Source organism: Oreochromis aureus, linkage group 9 (assembly GCF_013358895.1).
Source record: "Oreochromis aureus strain Israel breed Guangdong linkage group 9, ZZ_aureus, whole genome shotgun sequence".
In the NCBI taxonomy this organism is placed as follows: domain Eukaryota; kingdom Metazoa; phylum Chordata; class Actinopteri; order Cichliformes; family Cichlidae; genus Oreochromis; species Oreochromis aureus.
Genome location: NC_052950.1, coordinates 18,583,498 through 18,594,034, shown reverse-complemented (window position 1 = coordinate 18,594,034; position 10,537 = coordinate 18,583,498). Strand labels below are relative to the sequence as shown.

General features: G+C 36.8%; 1 protein-coding gene across 1 annotated transcript; it reads right to left on the bottom strand.

Annotated features, from left to right (window-relative positions):
- Positions 1-5,168: 5,168 nt before the first annotated feature.
- Positions 5,169-6,018, bottom strand: LOC120441710 (cystatin-A1-like). Its single transcript, XM_039617033.1, has 3 exons — positions 5,897-6,018; positions 5,691-5,792; positions 5,169-5,544 (listed from the first exon to the last, which is right to left on the bottom strand). Exons 1-3 carry the CDS (start codon positions 5,969-5,971, stop codon positions 5,416-5,418), a joined length of 306 nt encoding a protein of 101 aa, XP_039472967.1. The 5' UTR covers positions 5,972-6,018; the 3' UTR covers positions 5,169-5,415.
- Positions 6,019-10,537: the final 4,519 nt, after the last annotated feature.

The following is a 10,537-nucleotide window of genomic DNA, read 5'->3' as shown; positions in this document are numbered from 1 at the left end:
GGACGAAAACTTCTATTTCACAGAGGACGTGTGACTGATCCTGATGTCATGGATGACATGTTCTATCACTATAACGTTTCCTGACTGAATAAACAGAAGCACTGCAGTGGTGTATCACAGCCTCCTGTCAGCAGAGTGATCACACAAGTCCAGTACTTGCAGTTTGTTTCATTTCCACTGGAGGGCCCCACCTGATCACAAACGGGTATTAATGGTATTAATTATTGTTGGTTTAATAAAAGCTGAGTCTTCCTCCTCCTAAAACACTTCAGTAGATTTTTTTCTGAAATTTCCACCATTAGAAATAAAGCAAGCAAATATATTTACCTTTGTGAGCTGTTTTTTCAAACATTTTTAGGCTCACGCAGATATTTCTTGAAACTTTTCTTACTTTTATGAACATAAATTCTCAAATTTTCTTTGACCAAACCACACAGATGATGAACACAGCCAGTTATAAATAAAAACATTGTGATGTATTTTAAAAAGCTTGCAGAGAAGTCATAAACATTTACTGAAGGTACTGGGATTATTGTATACATATATACATATATATGTGGGCCTCGGCAGCAGTACAGCTAGCTGCTGCTAGTGACAGGGTGAGCTTGTGGGCCCCTGGAAGTGCCTCCTCGTGGTGTGGAGTTTTTGTTTGATTGAGTGTTCTTTGTTGTTGTAACCTTTTTCCTTTTTCCAAGTGTTACTGATAAAACGGCGTTGCTGGCTCTTTATGTTAAGATTATTTATAATAAAGACTATTTTATTTACTAGACCTGTCTGTTTTCCTTTCATTCTGTTCTGGACCCATTTGTTACTGGTCCCCTCACTTGCACGCCTAGACCCCTTCGGGGGCGTAACAATGTGACGTTCCCCGAAGGAACGTATATGTATATATATATATATATATATATATACATATATGTATATATATATATATATATATATATATATATATACATGTATATATATATATATATATATGTGTGTGTGTGTGTGTGTGTGTGCGTGTGTGTGTGTATATATATATAAAAAGCTACAACCAGTAGCTTTTGACTGGTTGTCACCCAGTCAAAGCTACTTACAATTTGATGGATCAGTTCAGCTTTTAAGTAAGTTTCAGCACAGTCACATGTTGCTGCGATAATTTTATGTCATTACAGCTCCTTCTGGGTCGTGTTTGTTCTTCTCATTTTTTATTATTCAAACAAAACAAAACAATTTAGAGTATACTACTACTGTACTACTTTTCTACGTAAAATCGACCAACCCATAAGATCTCTCTAAAAGCATCAATTATTTTAGATTTTGCAACCACATCATAATTCTTATCACACATTTTTGTCATATCTTTTATTGAAAAATATGTATTATAGAAAGTGTTGAAAGAAAATGCCACACCCATACAACACAAGCCCATAGGGAAAAATATTGAAAACCAATAGGGAGGCAAAGTTTAAACAACGGCTCCTCTGCAACTTTTTTTTAAATCAATCACATTCATGTGTTTTTTTTTGTTGTTGTTTTTTTTTTACCATATTATAAAAACTATTCAATAAGGAGTGGGATCTTTTCTTTGTCCGCTGGCCAAGGGGAGATCCATGGAGCCATGTAAAACTAACTTGAACTTCTTGAGTTTATTCAATTCAATTTTATTTATACAGCACAAAATCATAACAACAGTCGCCTCAAGGTGCTTTATATTGTAAGGTAGATCCTACAACAATACATACAGAGAAAACCCAACAATCATATGTCCCCCTATGAGCATGCACTTTGGCCACAGTGGGAAGGAAAAACTCCCTTTTAACAGGAAGAAACCTCCGGCAGAACGAGGCTCAGGGAGGGGCGGGGCCATCTGCTGCGACCGGTCGGGGTGAGAGAAGGAAAACAGGATAAAGACATGCTGTGGAAGAGAGACAGAGATTAATAACAAGTATGATTCAATGCAGAGAGGTCTATTAACACAAAGGTGACTCAAGAAGAAGTACTCACTGGATCATGGGAATCGCCCAGCAGCCTACGCCTATTGCAGCATAACTAAGGGAGGATTCAGGGTCACCTGGTCCAGCCCTAACTATATGCTTTAGCAAAAAGGAAAGTTTTAAGCCTAGTCTTAAAAGTAGAGATAGTGTCTGTCTCCCGAATCCAAACTGGAAGCTGGTTCCATAGAAAAGGGGCCTGAAAACTGAAGGCTCTCCCTCCCATTCTACTTTTAATTACTCTAGGAACAACAAGTAAGCCTGCAGTGTGAGACCGAAGTGTTCTAATGGGGTGATATGGTACTACAAGGTCATTAAGATAAGATGGGACCTGATTATTTAAGACCTTGCAGGATTTTGAATTCAATTCTGGATTTAACAGCCAACGAAGGGAAGACGTTACAGGAGAAATATGCTCTCTCTTTCTAGTGCCCGATGACAAAAAAATGAACCAGACAATTAAAATGTTTGTTTTTCTTAATCTACTATTGAGGATTTGCTAACTCTGTTGTAGAACTGTCATGGGAGGGTGTGGTGGTCATTCTTTGGTATTTGTGTCAAAGAGTTTGTTCCTTGTTAATACTTAATACAGGTATTGAAAAAGAGAGAAACTCCTGCAAATACATGCAGGGACATGCAGAGGAGAGCCAGAAAAATAGAATATTTTGGGTAAACTTCCTTGAATCATATCACTGGGTGAGTTAGGTGGCTGATCTAAACAAGTTATCATATTTGAAAAGTCTCCTTTTTACTTGTATTTTAATACCAGATTCATAATGTGAGCTTATGGCGGTGGACACATCACATTGATCAAGCACATTTTTGTTCTGAAGAGAGTTTTTATAAACCTTGCTGTCTGATGTCACTTCATAGTTTTTATTTCCACTGTTATAGGTCTTCATACATATTATAGCCTGTATATTTATGATGGTTTGCCACCACATTTGCTTGTGATCACTCTTCATTAAAAATTTCTTTCATGTGACATTCAAATAACTTATCTGGTGTAACAAGGATCAGTTTATAGACAACTTGGTTGATTGTTGTGACATATCCAGGATACTGTTATACTTTTCCATTATGTAGGTTCACTTACCCCTAACATTGGTGATCAGGATAAGCAGTCACACGAAGCTGATTATCAACTCTTAAGCTAACCCAAGGTTTCCCCTGTGCATTCATATATATATATATATATATATATATATATATATATATATACATATATACATGACAGATCAAAGTTAATTCACTTTTACTGATTACATTTTGATGCTATTTTCTGGACAGCTGATGGGTTAGTAGGATGAAGCTCAGAAGGTAGAGCAGGTGATCTGTTGCTTAGAATGTTGGTGGTTCAATCCCTGGCTGCTCTTGTCTGCATGCCAAAGATTGTTGACTGTTGAGACATTGTTGATTGTTCCTTAAGTCTGCTCTTTGGGTCTGCTATTTGTTGCATTACGGCTGTGACTTCTTGTGAAAGTGAAATCCTGCCTTACCCTTCTTCCACTTAGACATGCAGCAAGAAAATGAGGCAAAATAAAGTGTTTCCTGGTTAGAATCATCATCATCATCATCATTTATTTATATAGCACTTTAAAAAACGCACCAGGCAGACCAAAGTGCTGAACAATACAGAAACAAGAAAAACAAAACATAGTATAAAATAATAGGAGGGATGTCTGTTTCCCGCCGAGTTAAAAGCCAGGGAGTAAAAATAGGTTTTCAATCTGGACTTAAAGACCTGCACTAAAGATGCTTGTCTAATATGAAGGGGAAGGGGAAGAATGCTATAATATCCGATACTTGAAGCTTTAGAGGAAAGTTCATCTCATGCTACACTTAGCTGATAAAGTCATACTTGGTATATGAGCAGTGCCAAGGACGCCAGTCTTCTGGAGCTTCTGTACGTTGATAGTATGAGGGAGTTTGCTGGTATCATCTTACATCCCCTTCTTGAACTGAGAGGACCTTTCACCACTGATACTGCTGTGGTACCAGTGGTGCCAAACACAGTTTAATTTTGGAACATCCCAATTAAGCAAAAGTAATATTGCATTCAGAAATATTAAGATGTGCATATACTTGTCAATAAACTGTTTCTTGTTAAACTCCCAAATATTCTGACACTCGCAGTCCTACTCTGCTGATGTAAGACTGGATACAGAAACTAAAAAATGTCTCAGCCATCATTCTCTGCACTGCAGTTGGGATTTAATGGAAAGAGTCACAGGATTAATCAGCAGGCGAGATGAGAAGGCACGTCTGAGCACAGCCTGGTAGAACTGGTAAAAGTCGGTAATGACACTCCTTAACAAAGCTCAATCCATGAGAAAAGACTTTCAAAGAACTGGGTGTATCAGCATAGCTTATTTAGATTCAGTGATATATTATTGCCAGTCTGTCAGTCAGATGAAACAAAGTATAAACCTAGTACTTGGAGCCAAGCTAACATTTCTGTTTGTGTGTAGTTTAGCACAGTGATGCTAAATCACAATGCTAACAAGTCTTAGCTGAGTATGCTAGGATATGAATCAGCACTTATCAATTTGTGCTTTTTCTATTTTAAACAAGGTTTTCCTTTTCAGCACTTGCTAACTTTGACATTCAAGTGGAAGTAATTTAATTAATGTATCAGTTTTCATTTATGGGCTGAAGAATGGAGCTCACTGAAATCAAATCAAATTTAAACTTCAAAGCAAAAATGAAATGCTCATAAAACTTTACTGTAAATAGAGAAATTCTACTGGACAGTTTCAGACTTAACTGCTGTTAGTGTGATATATTGTATAGCGACGCCATTTGTAATTTGACAAGGACATTGTATAGTATTGCTCAGGAGGCATTGCTCTGACACTTTTTTCTCCAAGTGAGGAGATAAATTATTCACATTTAGCATAATCTAAATATCTCCTTTCTGTTTTCCAGGGCAGAATGTAGTGGATGGATTAAAATTCACTTAAACAAAGTTATGGTCCATTTAAGATAAACTGGCATTTTATAAATATATATATATATATATATATATATATATATATATATATATATATATATAGATAGATACACACACACACACACACGAACGCACATACTTGTTTTCTCAGCTGAAATAAACTTACTTCTTCTTATTCAAATATTAAGTGTACCTCACTTAGTATTTGAGTAAAGACTCATTCCACATTTTTACTGGTTGCAAGTGATTTAATTACATGATAAATGACAAACAGATTATCCCAATAAATATTCATTTATTATTTATTTGTGAAATTATTCATTCACCTTCATTCAGTTATAAAGTAAACATTGTATTAGCTGTTTTAATTACTGTAAATATAAAGTTATTCTATGCATAACATTCGACTTCAAAGGAATATGGATGTGTGAAGTTCTTTAAACACAACAAATGCACATTTTTAAAAGGAGCTGAAACAAGCTCACATTAGAAAGGTAACAGGGGATCGTCTTTGTGGTGATGCTCTTGTACTCGAGTCAGGACGGCATTTCCTCCTTCAAATGGAAGCTTTCTCCACACCAGCAGATGAAGGTAACTGGTTCCTCCAGCATGAACCTGCAGTGGAGAGAAGTGAAAACCACACTGTGTGTTCAACACTGAGGCTCAATGTAACAGGTCTGTCCAGAAATAGCTTTTCTTTTCTGATTTTTCTTCAGGATGATGTGAAGAACATGTATAATGAATATGACAGTAATATTTACCTTGATGAGATAGTTTGTTCCTGCCACCACCTGACTCCTGTACTTAAGAGCAAGGAATTCCACATATTTTTTATTTGTCTTTTGCTCTGCTTGGCTCTTGACCTTTGTTTGAATAAAATAAAATTTGATATGAATCCAGACTGAAATTCAGAGTAAAGAGTTTTGTGTGTGGAGACTGCGAAAAATTAAAGTAGACTGAAGCTCACCTCATTACAGATCTTCCGGATTTCTGGAGTGGCAGGCATCGTCTCTGTGAATCCTCCGCTTAACACTTTAGCCATTCTGAAGGTTTGTTCAAATAAACAGAGATGTGAACGTTTGCCTTTAGGTGTTTCTGATGTGTCAGTACAGGTGGTTCACACACATATTTATACTGTATAACATCCCTGGAAAGGGTGGAGCATTTTAAGACTGAGTCATCAAAATGTTTCAGTTTTTTTCCCCCTCAAAACCTTGTTGAGTTTGGAAAGAGTTCTGCAACAATGTAGACCTAATGTATAGAAATATTTCAGAAACAAAATGAAATGTGAAAAATGTTTTTGAAACTTTATAGAAAATAACACTGGTTAAACTGTATTCTTCAGGCAAAGAAAATATACAAAATCTGATAAGACAGCTGCAACTACTGTATAGTCCAGTAAAGTCACACTACTTACATTCAGCAACTTTTTTATTAGGTACACCATTCCACTGCTTGTCAGAGGAATCAGCCTTTTACATCAGCAGCAACTCAAAGGCATGTAGACATGGCCAAGACAGCCGGCTGAAGGTTAAACTGAACACCAGAATAAGGAAGAAGGTGACTAAGTATGACATCGTCATTGATGTCAGAAGGGTGTGAATATGGTAAATGGCGCTTTACTTAGTCCCTAAGGACTAAGTAAAGCTGCCCCAAAGCGGTTTGCACTACATTCAGTCATCCACCCATTCACACACTGGTGATGGCAAACTACATTGTAGCCACAGCCACCCTGGGGCGCACTGACAGAGGCAAGGCTGCCGGACACTGGCGCCACCGGGCCCTCTGACCACCACCAGTAGGCAACGGGTGAAGTGTCTTGCCCAAGGACACAACGACCGAGACTGTCGGAGCCGGGGCTTGAACCAGCAACCTTCCGATTACAAGGCGAACTGCCAACTCTTGAGCCACGATCGCCCCTATAATATTTCAGTCATTGTTGATTTACTAGGATTGTGTGCAGGAAAGCACAACCATCTCCTGGGTTTACAGGGAATGGTCTGAAATGAGAAAATATGAGAGGAGAATGGACAGTTCGGACTATTTCAAGCTCATAGGAAGGCAACAGTAACTCAAGTAACCACTCATTACAAAAAAGGGTATGCAGAACAGCATCTCTGAAAGCACAAGACATCTGACCTTGAAGGAGATGGGGTAGCACAATGGAAGACAACACTGGGGGTCACACCTGTCAGCCAAGGGCAGGAAACTCGGGCTACTTTTTGCACAGACTCATCAAAACATTTTACTTAAATGGCCTCCAAAGTCACCAGATCTCAGTCCAGTAGAGCATCCTTGGGATGTGCGTGAAAGGAAAATTTGGATTAACAGCCGTGACACAGCTCGAATTCTCGAATTGTGATTGAAAAAAGTACAAACTGTTCTGATGATCTGTCAGATTGAGAAGTATATGTATAAGGTAAGCGAGCCTTTTAAGGGCAACATGGCTTTTGTTTGCTCATTGTTATTTCAGTGAAATGTGAACACCCCAGTATGATACTTCCTTGTGTAGGCTCAAATTGATGTTTGAACGCTTGTGGTGATGTAAAATAAAAAAGACATTCAACCTAAAGTAGCAAACCTGTTTTAAAATGTAAGGAATACAAACTACACATATTTATATTGTGTAGGCAGTAAAAGTAAAAAGTAGTCTGAAAAATAAATACTCAAGTAAAGGACAAAAACCTGAAAATTAATACAGTAACCAAATACTTATCATCTGTCTGCGTGTCTCAGTTGTTTAATCCCAGATGGTTATCACATATATTTATGCTGTAAGCACTGAAAACTTACCAGAAGGTGGCACCAGTTCCTGAAGAGTGAAGCTACATGCAAAGGTTGCCCTCACATCATGATGTCGCTTGTTGATGAATTTCTCTCCAAATTTGAGCTTACACTAAGACAGTTGTCAAAAATAATAATTGTGCAGTTCAAAGGTTGCAGACAAACAAATGGATATTCACAGACATACCAGGTTTTCTTGTTGCTGTTGATAAAATTGATATAAAAATCTCAAAAGATTTACAGATTTTAGGTGCAACAACAATGTGAAGCTGCAGTTGCAAAAATGCAACTTTACACTTATTAACAGTCTGTCTGTTATCACCCTGTCAAACCTGCCTTGTTTGTGTTTTTTAATGAGAACTCTTGTTTTTGCTCAAGACTTAATAGAGATATACACATTTAGGTGAGTCAGTGTTTTCTATGTAAACTCCATATTCACTTCTTCTTTTTATTTCATTTCTTCTCTTACAACATTGTTCATTCCATTTCATTCATTGCTAAGTGTTACAATGTCTCAGTAGCTATAGATTTAAAATAACTTATAACATAAATATTATCAAATTTAATTATTTGATTAATTTACATGGAAAGCAGCCTAAAGGCACAGGGCAATCTAAACAAGTTAGATTAAAAAGTGCCAATTTGATCATCTTTACTGTGACCTTCTCTTACTCAAACAACTTCAGTCTCCCCACCGTTGGACACAAGTTGTTGAAGAATATTCAGATGATCGTAACTGGATCCTCCCACATAAACCTGCAATCAACAGAGATGAAAACTCTTCTAGTCTTTAAAAATTTTACGTGCCCATTTCATAAGTGCATTCAGAATGTGTATTCTAAACAAGAATTAAAATTCTTTTGCCTTTGTTTGTATTGGCAACATTTGGCATTATTAATTAAACTGCCATATTAAGTAGCAAGATTTATCAGCTAGGTAAGGACTACTGCTTCATTGCTTATTAATAACAGTCTGGATAATTTCATGTATACTATAAACTACTTCAAATATTTCAAAATTGGTCTGTGATCATTTTTAAAAAAAGGTTATATAAAATAATCTAATAACTGAGTGTAAACAACTATTATTAAAGCGTATTGCACATGGCTATATACTGCCCCCTTCTGGTCATCTTACAAGCAATGTAGCATGTGGAAGCTGCATGTTGCATATAATGATGCAATGAGAATTCTTTGTAGGATAGAGGGAGTAGTGCCAGTCGGATGTTTGTAGCACACATACGCTGGTAGGATGGGGGCAGCATGGGCGCAAGAAACTTTTTTTGCTGATGCCCATCGATACCGCCCTGGGCAATGGCCCATGTCGCCCATATCAAAAACCACCACTGCCTCTAGTAACAGTATAATTTTACCACTCACAGACCCGACAGTGAGCAGTTCCCGTTACTCATCCAGTCTGACGAAGCACTGGTTGTATTTATTGATTTCATTTAAGTAATTGTGTATTTCATGTAAATTATAGTTTTATATCTTTACAATATCTTTTATATTTATTTTATAGGTTTATATGTTGTGTTGTTGTTGCTGTTTTTTTTAAACGATAGGCGAAAAGTCTGTCAATAAAGATTGATTAATTGATATTAACATCACGGGAAAAAAATAGACTAGAATTCTTTTCTTTACAGGCTCTTGACTTAGATTTAAGGTCTCAGCAGTTCCATCACTTTAAAATGTAATTGTTCTTTTCAGTTAATAATCTAAATAGCCTTTTATCTTCCTCTTCGTTGCAACTAATCATCTAGATTTATTTTTCAGTCATCTGTCTACATTTATACCTCAGCACAACAGGACTGTGAGTATTACTGCAGAATGCTTGGAAGAGTAACAAGAATCAGTTTATAGACAAGTACTTTCTTGTGTGACGTTTCTGGTTATCTTTAGTTATCTGGGAAACTGCAAACTGAAACTGTGGTGAAAAAATCTGGGGTGAACGATTTATGACTTGTTTGAAAGACAAAAAACTTGTTGAACTAGACATGGATGATATGATCACTTCACCTCTGAATGCTGCACACAGCTAAGACAAAAAGAAATTCGGGGTAAAGGTTTCCAAGAAAAATGATACTGAGAAGCAAAGTCATATTACTGACTTTTATTCATTGTATGATTTAATGATACGTGTGCTTTTATCTTGTTCTGCACTCTATATATTTATTGGTTTATTTGTTTTTGTCATGCACTATTATTTGCATTTTTGAATAACTTATGATTAGATTTTAAAAGTAATTATGTACATTACTGTACAAAAGTCTCGAGCTCTGTGCGTGTGTGTTTTATTATGTGGTTCAGGCCTTCTGGAGGTCTTCCAAAGTTTTTCAAGCATAACAAAGGCAGCACATATAACAGACAACTTAGCCAAGACTCCATTTCATATTGAGTCTTTAGACACAACTTTACTGGCTGCTTGACACAAAAAATTCATTTTATAGCCATTTCTTTAGTTCAGTATATGAAAGTACCATGGATAACACATTTTGACAAGGAAAAAATTGATTGTTCATTGTTCTGAGTTTTGCTTCCCCTTGTGTCATCATGTCAGGTTAGAATCAGCTCTGTCTCCCTCCTGTTGTGTATTCCCTCGTTACCCTCTGTCTGTATATTGGGTGTGTTTTCCTTTGATTCTCGTCAGGTTGTCTGCTTATCTCTTCTTGTGGTCTCCAAGTCTCAGGTTTTCTCAGATCTCAGGTTTCTGTACTGTTTTTCTATGTGTCTCGTGTTCTTACATTTAGCTTTTCCGTTATAGCTTTTTGTAGTTTATCTCAGTGCCCTATCACATTTTGTTTTGTAGTGTTTTGTGCAGCCAA

Excerpts from the sequence above, each read along its gene's own strand:
- LOC120441710 (XM_039617033.1), bottom strand. The coding sequence starts at position 5,971 with ATGGCTAAAGTGTTAAGCGGAGGATTCACAGAGACGATGCCTGCCACT. Across the intron at positions 5,793-5,896 it reads TCCGGAAGATCTGTAATGAG|GTCAAGAGCCAAGCAGAGCA; the intron begins GTGAGCTTCAGT and ends ATTCAAACAAAG. Across the intron at positions 5,545-5,690 it reads GAACAAACTATCTCATCAAG|GTTCATGCTGGAGGAACCAG; the intron begins GTAAATATTACT and ends TCTCCACTGCAG.